Source organism: Toxotes jaculatrix, chromosome 14, assembly GCF_017976425.1.
Source record: "Toxotes jaculatrix isolate fToxJac2 chromosome 14, fToxJac2.pri, whole genome shotgun sequence".
Lineage (NCBI taxonomy): Eukaryota > Metazoa > Chordata > Actinopteri > Toxotidae > Toxotes > Toxotes jaculatrix.
In genome coordinates this window covers 5,490,910-5,506,993 of record NC_054407.1, presented here as the reverse complement: position 1 = coordinate 5,506,993, position 16,084 = coordinate 5,490,910, and the positions used below count along the sequence as shown (strand labels likewise).

General features: G+C 43.4%; 1 protein-coding gene across 2 annotated transcripts in view; it reads left to right on the top strand.

The window, feature by feature from the left end:
• Nucleotides 1-16,084, top strand: part of zswim5 (zinc finger, SWIM-type containing 5) — a 60,545-nt gene that overhangs the window by 34,588 nt on the left and 9,873 nt on the right. For both annotated transcript variants that reach the window (XR_005895254.1, XM_041054956.1), the window contains exons 2-9: nucleotides 8,064-8,251; nucleotides 8,977-9,145; nucleotides 10,682-10,830; nucleotides 12,138-12,288; nucleotides 13,474-13,650; nucleotides 13,773-13,949; nucleotides 14,713-14,859; nucleotides 14,967-15,104. Coding sequence is in view for 1 of the 2 variants with exons in the window: in XM_041054956.1 (XP_040910890.1) it covers nucleotides 8,064-8,251; nucleotides 8,977-9,145; nucleotides 10,682-10,830; nucleotides 12,138-12,288; nucleotides 13,474-13,650; nucleotides 13,773-13,949; nucleotides 14,713-14,859; nucleotides 14,967-15,104 (1,296 nt within the window). In the remaining variant the exon portion in view is untranslated. The remainder of the gene's footprint in view (nucleotides 1-8,063; nucleotides 8,252-8,976; nucleotides 9,146-10,681; nucleotides 10,831-12,137; nucleotides 12,289-13,473; nucleotides 13,651-13,772; nucleotides 13,950-14,712; nucleotides 14,860-14,966; nucleotides 15,105-16,084) is intronic.

The following is a 16,084-nucleotide window of genomic DNA, read 5'->3' as shown; positions in this document are numbered from 1 at the left end:
TTCGACCAGTGAATGTAGGCTTTATCGCCTGCATGAGTCTGTCTCTGAGTGTCTGCAGCGTGTTAAATTGCTTTTGCTCATCTTTTTGTGTGTGTGGCCAGACAAGGCCGCAGCACAATAAGGCCTCTACACTAAAAACAGAGCAAACAACGGGCCAGGGCAAAAAAATTTAAAAAATAAACATAAATAAATAAAACCTGGCCTTCTTATCTCTAATTTAGCCTTGGGTGAACAAGGTTTACACACACTGGAGAAAGGATAGTTTCTGTGTGGTGTGACACACATGTACCAAGGCCCCAGCTCTGCTTCACGTCAGCCCAGCTTCAGCTTTGTATTCCATATAATTTATTTCTTTTGTTTGTGTACAAGCGTTTCTGCTCTCTTCGCTCTCAGGTTTTTTGGTGCTTCTTTTTTTTTTCTCCTGCTAAGCTGAAAGCAGCATTTATGGCTTTTCTCCTCTCCCAGTAACCTTCGTTCTAGTGTAGCGCACGCTCACAATGGCATGAATCGACCAAGGGACTCGCCATTAACAGCAGGATGTATGCAAGTCTTGAATTAGACCACTTTGGCTTTCAGCTTGTATAGCTTGCTTTCAGTTTATACAGATGAAGTCCTTGATTGAATTTCAGATGTCGTGAAGGAAAGGATGCCGTCCCTCTCTTCATCCATTCATGTCTACAGCTTTTATCTGAAGCAACATACCTGTGTGTGCATGTGCATGCGCATGTGTGTGTGTGTGTGTGTGTGTGTGTGTAAACACAGGACTCTCAGTCTCTGTCTTACATGCTCTTCCTCATTCTGATGATTTTGATCAGTCCTTGTCCCTCTCTTTATCTCTCTTTGATAAGTACTTTGCTGATTTTTTTTTTTTTTCAGAATAATCTGGTTTATGTCAAGCGCTACGTTCTCCCCCTCCAGACTTCTCTCTCCGTTCCCCCCCCATTTTTCCTTTTCTCCTTGCCCTTTGCTCAATCAGGTTGGGAACTTGGGGCTGACACGTCAGCCTTTTGCTGATTTCCACCCGTGTCAGCTCTGTCAGATCTGCAGTTTTTCCTTTCTTGTTGTTTCTACAGTGACACATCAGCTGAAAGGGACTTGATTAAACCTTTCTCCCCCATTTTCTTCTCTTTCTTCCTCTTCCCCCCCCCCCTCTTCCCTGTCTCCTGGTTCTCTCCTCCCTTCGTCACAACAGAATGGAGCAAATCAAGGAATCAATTCAATGTAATCATGACAAATGAGTCCCGGCGGTTAGCAAGGATTTTGTGTGTGTGTGTGTGTGTGTGTGTGTATGTGTGTGTGTGTTTGGGACAGGGCTGCTGGGAAATCACAAATGAATCAATCAACTGTTATCGCATCAGCAAACACTGTAGGAGGGAGGGATGGAAGGATGGATAGGTGAATGAAGGATGGCTGGATGGATGGATAGGTGTAGGGGAGGAGAAGATTCAGTGTACTCATTGTGTGCGAGTGTGTGCGAGTCTGTGTGTGTGTGTGTGTGCCTATGCACGTCTGCTGCGTGGAGATAGATGGCTGATTGAATACAGGACCATGTGGGTGCCTTGTGTGTGTGAATGAGAGCGAACAGGGGGGGTGCTGTGTTAACCTTGGAGCTGTCAGAACAGATGGGAGATGGGAAGGGCTGCAGGCTGCGAGGGATGTGTTGGCTGCTGGAGGAGGATGAATCCTTAGCTACTTTTGGAAAGGGGCAGTGAGACGTGGTAGTGTTTTTTTTTCACTGGATGTATTTCTGCTGAAGATGGAGTTTCTTGATCAGAGTAAATAGTAATGTGTCATTGATGTAGACGGCGTGAGGGAAGCGTTCAGAGACAGTTTGTAGGAGGCTGAGGAGAGTGTGTGTGTGTGTGTTTAATTGGTTGTGTTCTGTCATAGTGGACGAGTAAACCAAACTGAAGTTCTTGCTATTGTAACGAGACACACTATGAGAAACATCATCAACCCACCTACAATGTTTGTCAGGTGATCTCTGGGAAATGCAGCCTTCCAGATCACATCTTGTGATCAGTTTCATTTGTGGATGACGGCCCAAACAATGACCACAGCCATTAAACATGAGCCTTTTGCTGCAGGAAAAAAAGCATCAGTGCTCTTTTTCCCTGAAGGTGAATGTTTTGTTCAATAGTTCAGAAGTGTTAGTGAGGTGTGGTCTCTGTTTGTGGTAAGCCCATCTTAAATTTGAGTTATGTTTAAAAAAAATGTGACTTTAACATGTACTGAGTGACACATTTTACAGCATTATAAGTTCTTGTAATTTATTGTCCCACATATACACCAGTATGATTTATGTGTTAAAATTGAAAACGGTCCTGTGTCTTGATGAATAGGCTGAATTTAGGTTTCACTTTGAAATGATAAATAAGTGGAGAAACCTAATGAATGCAGATGATTCTTCAGAGAACACAAGGGGTCACTGAGTTCAGATAGTGTAAAAAGGATAGGAATTATATACTTTGGCCTTTACAGTTTCCAGATTTTGAAATAACTGAACACCTATGGGAGATTTTTGAGTGTTTTTTTGTCCACGGCTATCATCTGAGCCCCAATTGAAGGAATATCCTTCAGGAAAAACCTGTTCCTGAGGCTCATTGTGGACCTACAGCTAAGACCAAGACACCTACTGTTGGGTTTTCCTATAACTTGACACCAATCCATATGACTTTACCAGATGGGGGATGCAGTGGTCCTGTGTGGGTGGCAAAATGAAGGAGTGGCTTCTGGCAAAGTGTGTGAATGGAATCAAAGATTTTCTCTTCCTGAACTTTAAAATCCACCCTGAGAGGTGGGCGGGATTTGTCTGTCTGTCTGTGAGGCCTGTGGTGAGGCGGTGGTTGAATAAGACTATGGTCTGTTTGTATGTGTGTGTGAGGGTGAGTGAGTGTGTGTGTGTACATGCACACTTTGGCTCACCGCCCAGCTCCATCTCCCCAGCTGATTAGGGGTTAATGGCCTATGAGTGTGGGGAGCTCTCTGCCTCCTGATTGGCTGACTAGCTTCTGTGTGGGTGGGGCTGCCATCGAGTGACAGATGGTGTACAATCGGGAGGGAGGGAGGAGAGGCGGAGTGTGTGTATATGTGTGTGTGTGTGTGTATATACATACATACATGGCAGCATGGGGGGGGGTCTCTAACTACAATACAAAGACCTACAATGGTGATCTCTCTCTTTATTCCTCTTTATTTCCCACAGACATCAATACAACAGTGCAACAGGATTTTACCTACTTATATGACGTGGAGTCTTTTGATTGAAATGCAAATAATACATGCAAAATATAAATTTTCTCATTTAATGCGAGGTGGGGGAAACTGCTGTGGTTGTTTTATTTTCTTCAAAGAATGGTCAAATCGTATGTATCGTAATATCGGATGGTATTTTTTCTTGAAATGCTCATCCCTAACGTGTAGCACATTGAAAGCGTGATTGTTAATAACAACAAATGACACACACACTTTTTTCAGCATTAAATATGTCAGTGGCACACACGGTGTGTGTAGGTTTTCTGGCCAAATGTGCATATCTGCATCAAAATACAGAAAAAGACGACGCACAAACACTCACAGACACACACACACAGGGCCATGTGACTTTCCCTAAGGATTAGGCCAAATCATTGTACTTGGCAACACTCCCAGTTTACACACATCACACTCCTAATTCACCTTTGTTAGAAATTCATCTGTTTTGCTGAACCAGACCCATAGCTAGGATGCATGTGTGTGTGCGTGTGTGTGAGAGAGAAAGAGAGATTAGAGATATCTACTGTGAATATCACTGACTGGTTTGCATCGTTTTGTCTTTCTGCTCGCTGTGGCATTAAGAACAAAAGCAGACAGGCTCTGAAAAGGTCGTTTTGTTCACTGTGTTTATGTGCGTGTTGGTGTGTGTGAGCGCAGACTGTCTCATGCAGAATCTTTTTTATCAAGTGTCATTGCATCCCCATCTGCTGAAGACACACTGTCTCCCTCAGCGTTTACACACACACGCACACACACACAGAAACAGTCTGCATGAGAGCGGCACAAAAAAAAAAACCAAAAACCATAGGGCACAGTTTGACACAGAGACTTTGAGTAACGAATCACCAAGCCCTGGGTCTATATACAAATTTATGAATGGGAGAAAGAAATATTGTCAGCCATGGAGTACCTCAAGGTTTTGTCCTTGGTCCCTTTCTGTTAATATTGTTAGTTAGCGTTAGTTTTATTACTGATTGGCACTCACCTATCTGTGTTTGCTGTTGCCATGTGGGACAGGAGATCAAGTCTGTTCTCTGCATGAGTGGTGCCTAATCTGTTAGTAATGGCCATGTTGCACAGGAAGAGACAGGACTGAGACGTGAATGCCAAAAACTGCTAACTTAACCAGATAATTAAACCCAGCATCTCTGCAGGTTTTATGTGTGAAAACTGGCAAAAGATGGAGGGGTGGGGTGAGGGGTGTCAGACAGACGGACTGTGAACTGTGTCTGAGCCATTTTAGACTTGATTGAAAGTGAAAAGAGCAGCGGTGTCACCGTCACATTCATCCCTGTGGCCTGAGCAACAATAGGCTTTAACTTAACAGACACAGACGGAGAGGGAAGGGGGGAGCTAGGTCCGAAGCCAAGAGAGAAAGGGAAGGCAGCACTCCCAGCTGTGGGAAAGATTGAATGCTGGATATCATCTGCCATCAAAACTTCTACACTCATCTGAAATGCTAGACTGGATTTCTAGAGACAAGTACAGCGATAGCTGATGACTGACAAGACATTATTTAGACAGCTTGGAGGGAAGATAGCTCTCAAATGTTCCCCCGATGCTTTTAAGAAATGCACTCTCCCTGATTTTTGCCTGATCTTTTGCCCTCCGCTGTGATGATTTCGCCACTGGAAGATCAAATCTGGACTCCCTTACACTAAGCTGTGGTTAGTGTAAATTGGCTCTACAGGTATATCCATTATAGAGACAGAGGGAAGGAATGGAAAGCCTTTTTCTGACATTTATGATATTACCATGCGCTGCAAGACACAAAGATGGGTCGAACAGGCGGACTCAGTGGGAGAGAGAGAGAGATTTCAACAATTTGGAGGACTCTTTATGTCTATCACTGGCAGATGCATCAGCCTCTCTTTCTCCCTCTGCTGTCTGTTCTCTCTCAGTGTCTCGCTCATCCTCCCTGTCACAGTCAGATGCCCTGTTTGGCTCAGTGGACAGTTTGTGCTGGTCAGTCGATTTCCTTTGCTAATCGATCGGGCACGTTGGTTGGTTGGTTGACGGTGTTGTCTGTGAGGTTGTTCAGTAGGCATGTGTAGGTATGTGGCAAGTTGACATGTTAGCAAGTTGATTTGTTTTTTGGCATGGAGCCAGCTAGGTCAGTTTGCCAGAATGTCGGTCAATAGGTCAGTCAGTGGTATTCATGCGCTTTGACGGTGGTTGAGACAGTAAGTGGGTATATTAGTGAGTAGTTCAGATGGTTTGGCCAAATGCAGAAATAGAACTTAAAAATAGAATCTGCTGGGTGATGCTGATGCTGTGGGGCAGATTTTTTGCTACAGGTACCAGTATGAAAATGAAATACCATCATCTGCCAAATGAGCATAATGTTATATTATTGCAAACCCAGTTATTTGCTCCACTGTATACAACTTCATACCAGTTGTACACTTGTACCAGTATCAAAACTGGAATTTTTTGATCATATTATATATATATATTTTCCCTTCTTACCTGTACATGTAGCCTCACACCTACACAAGCACAGGCCCCTTCACGAGGCTAGTTTTGGTCACACGCTGTCCTAGTTATTGTATCTGTTGGTTAGTTGTTTATGTAATTGCTTGTCAGCAGTTCGGAAAGTACTGTAGGTTGAGACGTTGATCTGAAAAGTGGGCATTTGGTATGCTGGTGGGATGTGGCGCGTTGACAAGTTTGGTCAGAACGTACTTTGGTCAGTTTGTGTGACAATCTGTGCACCAGTCCTCTTCAACCCTCCATGTGGTCGCTGGTTTCCTCCCTGACACTCCTGTAGTTTTTTTTATCTGTTTCTGTAGTAGTGAAAAGAGTTTGCGGTTGACTGGATCGCTGTGTGTTTGTGTGCATGCATTTATGTGTGTGTCTGTTCCCTTGTGAGTGTGTGTTCACAGCACTTGGTTTGGGACAAACCTATTGTGGGTTTTTGCCAGGGAGATGGTTAAACACGCACTTATTAGGCTGCTCTACCATGCTGGCCCATACCCCAGCATTTTATTGTTCATGTCTGTGAATGTGCGTTTGCGTCGGCTGTTTGTTGGTCTGTCAGAACTTTAGTCGTGTACTTTTGTTCAGCCCATGCCCAAAATAGCCATATCATTGCTTTCCAGTTAGCTTGCTCGTCCTCCCTTTATGTTTCTCCCTCTCTCCTGACTTTCTAGCTGTGAAAGCAGCAGTGGGGTTGCTATGGTTTGGTGAGATACAGTAATCCAATGTGTATACACACACACACACGCACACACACCTAACCTCATAAATAATTGACCTGTCACTGTGAGACGACAGGACAGAGCAGATACACTCTCCCCTCCTCTATTCTCTGTTCTCCTCTCACATTTCTCCTCATATCTCGTCCCCTTTATCCCGTCTCCTCACTCACCATTCTTTTACTCACCCTGCTCTTTGTTCCACCTTTACTTTTTCTATTCCACTGTTCGTGTTTTTAATTCATATTATTTTTTTTAGTACCTGGGCTATACAGGCTCCCTATACCAGCTATACAGGAGGAATGAAAGGGCTTCCTTTGTTCTTTATGTTTTAATCTATATAACAAAAGTTAAAGTATATTAATCTTAGTTTCTAACAGCCCAGTAACTTTGTATTCAACACTGACTTTTTTTGGTTTTATGCATATTTACCTTTTTTGAAGTACAGCTGAGTAGATGTTGATAATAATTGATTCTGGGGAAAATACGTATGGCTACACAATATTCTTAGGACAGAGCCTTGAGGTGCTCTGTAGCTGAGTTCTTTTTCTCTCATTCATCAAGCTTCTATCCAGACCCAAAGCTTGACACCCTCCTGGTGTTAGACATCATTTTTGGTAAGCCTCTAATAATAGCTCTATATTTTATGTCTGAGATCCATTGGAAGGAATGTGTTTGTAAAAAATAAAATAAAATACATTTTTGCTAAAGAGCTATGCCACGAGTCCCAGAGGAAGTCAACTGATTATCTCAGCATGTCGCCCAGCTTGGATTGGACTGGGTCACCATGGTCACTGGGGTCTTTCTAAGGTGCTAGGACTCTGGGCTAGGAAATAGCACCCAAGAAAAAGCTGATTCATTCAGTTTCAATCCTCTGTTGAGAGTTGCAGTTGCACTCATTGCAAGGGATGTAGCTGTTGGACTGCTGAGGGCCGACTTCCACATGCATGAGAGGGAATAATGACTCAATAGTCGGCGTTCAGAATCCATCCAGCCCATTCAACATACCAAACAGGCCAAACGGCTGCTTGTAAGGGCCAACTAGAGCCAACGATGCCTGACATGCCGCAAAAACTACAACGGTCAGCCACAGACGCTCAACAACAGCCCAACAGTGGCCAACAGCAAATAGTCCACTTGGTGAATGAGGCCTGTAAAGATTAACTATGCAAAGCAGAGTTAACGTTCAGCTATTTAATCGACTACACTTCCTATCCTGGGTGGGGGTTGGGGGGGGGGGGGGGGGGGTAGTAAGTGTGGGCAGGAAACGATCCCACCCTAGCAACCTCTTTTTTCACTGCACACACACAAATGCATAGACACATAAGGAGAGAGTATCAGATGGCACAGAGCCCTGTTGGAGACGTCTCATTAAAATGTGTGTTTTGTACTGAAGGTTCACTCTGTATGTTTGTAGAGGCTCAGATTACCACAGATGCTCCTTGTCTCCTCCTCTTTTTTTTTTTTTCTATTTGTTAGTCCACACATGAACAAAGGAAGTTGAAGTCAACGTGCAGTTTACACAGGCCTTTATGCAGTTTTAATTTTACTTACGCATCCCAGTGAATAAAAGCTCACGTCTCCTCCCTTCCTTCTTGTGTGTCTTCTCAGGGTTTCACCTCAGTGGCACAGTAACTGAACCCACCACATCGTCAGAGCCAGAGGTCACCTACAAGGTGGCCATCAGCTTCGATCGCTGCAAGATCACTTCAGTCACCTGTGGCTGTGGGAACCGGGACATTTTCTACTGCGCTCATGTGGTGGCGCTCTCTCTTTACCGAATTCGCAAGCCTGAACAGGTAATAATCACCATGTACAGTATTTAATCTCTTAACCTTTATCACCCGACAACCCTTAACTGAGTCATATCAGAACACACACACATACACACACACTCATGTTCAGGCTGGAATCTGTGACTTTCCAGTGATGTGGTTTCTCAGATGTCCATCAAAAATAAACACCAATAAATAACAAGTAAAAGAAGTTTAAATAGGGCTCTGTTTATTTTACTTGAGTACCAAAAATAATTTAGAGTTTGTTGTCTGTACTTTCGTGGTTACAGTGCAAACAGGAAGTGCTGATAGCTAATGGATTTTGGTTTTCATGGTGCAAAATGTTACATTTTTATAATACTGTATTATTTAACTTCAGCATTTTCATTATTCAAAGGATGATGGGAACTGTAGTGCCTAAACACAAATATGTCCATGACAAATTAAACTAATAAAAAATATAGTGACATTTTTTTTTCATTTTATTTCATGACAATATGAAATGATGAAAATAACGTTTTACAGCATACGTACCTAAGACCAGCAGTGACTGTGCCAGGAGTCTGTAAATAACAGGACTGAATCCTGAACAAATGCAACTTTTAGAGGTTTATAAAGTTTGGATTTGTTCCTAATTAAAGGGAGAACTCTAGATTTTATATTATAATATTTGCATTTGTGTGTTTTCAAAGAACATGTATGACCAAAAGTCTGTTCCAGCTACGACATTATGAGTGTGTCTGATGCAGGTGAAGCTGCGGCTGCCCATCTCAGAGACGTTGTTCCAGATGAACAGAGACCAGCTGCAGAAGCTGGTCCAGTATCTGATAACAGCCCACCACACTGAGGTGCTGCCCACTGCTCAGAAACTGGCAGATGAGATCCTCTCCTCCAACTCCGAGATCAACCAGGTCCACGGTGAGAAGGCAACTTTTGTGCTTACATGTTCAGTCCATGTGTGTGTTTGTTTGGTTTCAGGTTGAAAAAAAAAAAAAAAAAGCACCAGCACTGTGATTTTTACAGCAACTTTCACTTATCCACCAAATCCACCGACAACTGATTTCCTTTATTGTCATAAATACATGGCAGTCAATAGGAAAGTGCAGAGCTTTTCTTAATTCTTGAAAAGTTCTTGCTCTGTGGAGATTCTGTCCTTCCTCTGCAGCGATATCTTCACAGCAACAGGCCAGACTTAAAAGCTTCCAGACTTAAAACATGCTGTATGCTTGCCTACTATACGTCAGAGCCCCTGATTACTCCGGCGAAGCAGCAAGCCAGGCTTCAAATGGCTCGTTTGATTTCTTAGTTCCCACTCTCCAGTCGCTACCTCTTTCCAGTGGCAGGGGTATGTTGAAGAAAGCAGAGTGAAAGAAGTTCAGTGATGAAATGGATGCAGCAGAGGGTAGAAAGAGAAGCGTGGAAAGGAATGGGATACTGAGAGGAAGAGACAGGAGAAATAGCACTTGGGGAAATGGGAGAGAGGAGACGGAAAGGAGTGGAAAGATGAAAGGGCCGGAGAAAGTACTGAGATGAAAAAGGAGAGGAGAACCACAACAGACATGCATCGGGGAAACGACAAAGGAGACACATCCTTTCACCAAACAAAACTCTTTATCTGTTTCTCTATTTCATCCCCCCTCGCTAAATGTTGACATTCTTTGGCTCTCCTGTCCAGGAAGTCTCGCGCTGTGTTTCCTCTCTGTGTTTGACAAGGGGGATCATGGGGGTTGAAGTTCAGTCGATCCAGGAGCGAGGCTGGCTTTGATGGAGGAATGTTGCTGTGTGCTGCAGTGTACTCCCAGCCAGTTGGAAACACATCTCTGGGCTTTCCTCAGCTCACTTCCTGCTAGATCAAAGCAGCTTCCCCCTTTAGAGCATATCTACATTTCCCTGTAGTATTACTCAGACACACACACACTCAGTGCAGAAAAAGAAGAAAAATAAAGTTGGCCTTATATTCCCTCAGTGTGTGATTAGCCTAAAAAGAGCAGCTTTTCTTAAGTGTCACGTAGGTGTACTTTCACGTTAAGTGTTTAAACAAATAGCAACGAGAGCAGGGAGCATCAGCAAAGGCTTAAAGTGAACTCAGAGTTGTTGTTTTTTGTTTTCAGGATGGCATTGCTAACGATCCTGAAATGTCACTACAAAGCTAAGGAAACAGTGTTTTTGTGAGTGAGGCCATTTAAAAGTGATCTCCATTTCCCATGGTCACCATCTGTTTATTTTTTTCTCGGGCTATGAATTGAGGACAGGAAGGAATGGAGTGACTGAGTGAATATACAGACCTAACTTTGTTTACAGCAGCTTTGATGATGTGAGAAGGATGTTAATGTTAGATTGAAACTGTGCTCCTGTCTTCAGTTTGGTTCAGCTTTTCTCTCTGTGTACCTACATAGATTTGTGTGTGCCTCTCATTAAGTCTGTGTGTGTGTGTGTGTGCGTGTGTATTCTCAGGTGCTCCGGACCCGACTGCAGGCGCCAGCATTGATGATGACAACTGCTGGCATCTGGATGAGGATCAAGTCAGGGAGCAAGTCAAACAGTTTCTGTCCCAGGGAGGATACTACGGCTCTGGGAAGCAGCTCAACTCCATGTTTGCTAAGGTACACATCGCTGCCTCCTTCCTCTGCTTCACTGTCAGATTTATTGATGGATTCAGTTGTTTAAATTATTAATAATGCCGAAAATACCAGTATGTACATTAAGGCAATTTATATGTAGTCCTTAAATGAATGTTTTTCTCACCAGCAGCCTGTCTGAACACACCAGTGATCATTTTGAAACTACACTAAAATACAATTTGTGTCAGGGGCCAGTCACAGTGAAATGAAATGTTAAACATAGAATGGTCACACTGAAGCAGCAGAGGCTATGGGATGGGTCAAACTCTTTCATTAGACCCTTACCCACAGGCTTTCTGTACAAATAATAAAAAATAATAATTATGATCATAATAATCATAATAATCAGGTGTAAAAAAACATCTAAGCTCTCGATTTCTCAGATTTAACAAAGCTCCTCCACAATCACACATACATTATCTCACTGTTTTCACAGGCTGTGCTTTTTATAATGATCCTTATGTAAAACCGACAACATTTTGCCACAATATAAGGTTGAGTCAGAATTTCTCTCTACTTGTTCCTTACTTCGTTTTCACCCCATATTCTGTGCTGTCGAACAGTATGGTGATTCACAGGAGACTGTGCTCCTTTGTGTCCGTTCTGCATGTGAAAGTATGGTTTCCCACATGGAAAATAGCACAAAGAAAAAGGGCGCTCACGGGTCCGGAGAACATCTTAAGATTTCTTTAGGTGTATTATTGAAACTCACAGGTCTTACATATGGTTAAATATAAGTTTGCAAATCTTCAAAGGCTTTACAGAGGTTTAATAAATGCGCTTTCTTAGTGCTCCTCTTTGTGTGAGTGAAACAAGCCCACTTAACACGACCTATATTCTGAGCTCTCCATTTCAGTGCCAGACTTTTTTTTTTTTTCAATGTGATTTTAAGGGGTGTTCAAATGGTTTTAGAACTAGAGTCAACTTTTGAAGCTTAAGTATAGGAGACGATATGTGTGTGTGGCCAGAGATCATGCTCCATCGTTTCCATTTCCAAAGTAGATGTGTTCACATGTTTCATATCTGGGTTCTGGACACATCCTTCTCTCCTGAGCTGCCTGCCTCCACTTGGATCTTTATTTACCTCCTGGTTGAACCTGTGTGTTCATGTTTAACCTCAGGAGATGATTCGTCTGATGAATCTTCAGTGCGTCTCAGAAACAGTCACACACAGTTTCCAAGTGTTTTTTTTTTCTCTCCTGAATAAGGACACACATCAGAACCAGATGGATGAGCTAACTATTGTGGATGACATAAAGACTAAAGCTGTACTCTCCGGGTCTTTCCAGGTGCGGGAGATGCTGCGAATGCGAGACTCCAACGGCGCCCGAATGCTGACGCTCATAACGGAACAGTTTATGGCGGACCCTCGTCTGTCGCTATGGAGACAGCAGGGCACGGGCATGACGGATAAGTGTCGGCAGCTCTGGGATGAGCTGGGTAAGAATATTCAGAGAGACGTCCCACACAAACAGAATCACACGAACAAAAGGGTCTTTGTTTTTGATTTTAACATGTTGCCAATCAGCTTGTTAGTTGTTTTGTCAGTCAGTGCAGGTTAAAGAGCCAGGCCAGCGGAAGCGTCCAGTCAGTTACTGAGACAAATATCTAGTCACCTTGTCAGGTAAATGCTCATCCAGTCAGTAAGCTATTAGGTCATGCAGTCAGAAGCTTCTCCTTCTGCTCGAGCCTCTCCTCTCCTCTCCTCTCGCTCCATGCACTGAGTGAATGATAAAGGCTGCCGATCAATACGGCTGCTCAGCTTCTCTGCAATCAATCTCAGCATTTAAGAGGTCAATAAGAACACTTCCTGGGTGAGCGAGGGAGATCATGACACAGACACAGACAGAAATAACAGCCAGACAGTCAGGGTCTGTGGCCTGATAATATTTCTCAGATGCAGACGTCTGACAGTTGAGCCTGGTTTATGTAGAAAAGGTGAGTTAAATGCGGAGAAGGTCACTAAACTGTCAGCTGGTAGGTCCAAGATTATTTTGATTTATTAAATGTAACAACCCTGGTTTTTGTTAAAAGGCCAAGGCAAACTTTTTTTTTTATTTGGAAGATCATGAGCTATGTCTAATTTCTGAAATTCAAAATAATTATCAGTTTCAATTTCTTTGTTTTGTAGTGACAGTGATTAAAAAACATTTTGCAGTCATCACTGTGGATGCATGGTTTTTTGATTCTGAAATTTGCTGGTTTCATTTATGGTATGATTTTATATTAGGAATTCAAAATCAGGGTTCAGATTCAATTTTTATTAATTTTAGGGAGTCGGTCTGAAACTGTAATTCCATGCAAAAAATTCCTGAAGGATTTGTGTGGTTGTGTGTAGTGAAGAAAACCTTTAAATAAAGATAGAAAAAAATCCTTTGGTCAAAAATACCAGCATTGTGAGGTTTCTCTTGTTGAAGCCAAACATTTTAGAATGGTGATATGTCCTTTCCTTTCATCATGAATGATTGAAAAGGTCTTATGTTTTCGAGGCCTGAGGAAAATGAAAAGGAAATACACAAGAGTCTTCACTGTAGCATCATTGTAGTCAGTTCATTTAGGACCCAACTATTAAACAGCTCTCCAAAAGCTCTGTGTCCTGACCTCTGCCTTCCATCATTTCCCCAGGTGCATTGTGGGTGTGCGTAGTGCTAAACCCCCACTGTAAAAGTGAGGAGAAGAGCGGCTGGCTGAAACAGCTGAAGAAGTGGGGGGACATGGACGTCTGCCCGCTGGAGGACGGCAACTACGGCAGTGAGCTTCCGAACATCACCAATGCTCTGCCGCAGAGCAACCTCGCACAGGGTCAGCACGAAAAGACACACACACACTTTATAATCAGAACATAAATACACACCTGCTTTACTCTGATCTTGAAAGATGTGACTCTCTCACTGATCCCTTGTGTCTGTTTTGTCTTTCTCTAGACTCTCTGTCCAGGCCAAGGAGGACGGTGTTCAGTCGGGCCATCGAGGCCTGTGACCTCCACTGGCAGGACAGCCACCTCCAGAGGATCATCAGCAGTGACTACTACATGTCTCCATCCTACCAGAGAGAGGGGGAGAGCCTGCTGTTCAACCCACAGGGCCTGCCGCTCTGGCTAGGTAAAGTCCTAATTCATTACTCATTTCCAGGAAAAATGATTGTATTTACCTATTGCATCATTTGCACTCTGCAAGGTATGAGTGCACACATCTATTATAATTTAGTTTCTCAAATAATTTATTTATTCAGGCTACAAACAGGCACTGAGCAACACACACACACACACACACACACACACACACAATCCCTGTGCTGCTAGAGTATGGAAAAACTTCATTTTCAGGAGGAATGACAGTGTTTCTGTCACACTTCAAAATACACACAATCTCTAATTCCACTGAAAGCCAACCCAACACACACACACACACACACACACACACACACACACACACACACACACACACACACACAGAGTAATTCTGCTGATATTGAGGCCAGTATCTGCAGTAAGCAGCTTCCAGCTAAGATCTGTCAGATTCTGCAACTTAAGCCAGCTATCAGACACACACTGGCGTTCTGCTGAGACTGCAGTGTGTGAATGTGTGTGTGTGTGTGTGTGTGTGTCTCTGTCCCACAGTGTGTGTTTTTATGTCTGTTAGTGCGAAAGCGAGTGAAAAAGTTTGGAAGAAAAATGCACATCTGTGACTGGGTATAGTGAAGTGTTTCTTTGGGTGGGGTGGTACATTTCTATGAATGTGTGTGTGTGTGTGTGTGTGTGTGCGTGCGTGCGTGCGTGCGTGCGTGCGTGTGTGCGTGTGTGCGTGTGTGTGTGTGTGTGTGTAGCTGTCCTGAACCCACCTTTTCTCCCTGTCGACCACACAGATCACGTCCCGACAGCATGCGCTCGCGTCGACGCCCTGCGTTCACATGGTTACTCCAGGGAAGCCCTGCGATTGGCCGTAGCCATCATCAACACACTTCGCCTCCAACAGCAGAGACAGATGGACATCTACAAACACCAAAAGAAAGGTAAAACACACACACACACACACACATTGTGCTGTGTGCTGAATGAAGCAGTACGTTGACCAGTCATTTTACATTGGTCTTACTTCTCCCGTCTCTTCCTCCGTCAGAGCTTCTCCAGAGGGGTGTGACCTCCACCACCAACCTGGAAGGCTGGGTGGGTCATCCCTTAGACCCGATTGGCTGTCTGTTCACTACACTCACCGAAACCTGCCGCGTGGATGACGACAACAGCATGGACACTGGAGGTAAAAAAAACAAAGATTCTGTACTGTTGGAGTTTTTTTTTAAAGGCAATTATTATCAGAAATGATCACGAGAAATCATCTCAGCGTGTGCGTTTGTGAAGGTTCTTTTAGGATTTGCTTCTGCTCTCAACAGAATATATCTGAAGGGCTGTCATGAGTTGAGTTTTAGGCATAGAAAGTAGTTGGTGTCTTGAATGACCTTGTGAGTTTTCTTTGTTCTCTACAAGCTCAAGAAGTGAGTCACTAAAATGTATAGTGTAGCTGTGAATTAATTCTTTCTATTTAACGTTTTAATAAAAGGCATTTTGCGGTGGCTTTTTACCATGGTGACATGGTGAGCAAAGCTGAAAAGAAGTTTCACTTCCTATGTCACTTACATTATAAGCCATTAGCAAAGACAGCTGGTCAGAGCTGCAGAAACAGGACAATATTCAGTTATTATAGAGACAGGAAATGAGAGGTAAAGGTAGCAAGACTGAAAGGATTTATGAGCCAAGTACTAATATTGTGCTACATGCTACTACTTTCTGTAGCTACGATTTACCGCTGTTCTCTAAATGCCTCATATGCATTTTATTGGTAGACGCTAGCAAGGCAGCTGCCCATGCCCACTGCCTGTTCTGCTGCACTTCCATTGACTTGGTTCTAAACTGCACTTCTGTTCACTACAGTAAGCTAAAGCCTTAGCATGTACCTCCGCAAAATACATATTCACCCATGAAACTCCTCCAAGTCTCCTCACGCAACAATACATTCATCAAAGAGCTTATTTGACAGCCTCAATGTATAATTCCTGGCGCACTCCACCAGCTGATGCAGTTCAGTCCTGAGCAGAGGTGATGGGGCTCACCAGCAGTGACTCATTAGACAACAGACTCCATGTTCTTATATGAGGACCAGGCGCTATTGTGCTGCAGACAGCCATAAACTAGCAGAGCATGAATGGCTCGGGCTGGAACACCCTGCTCATTTAGACCACA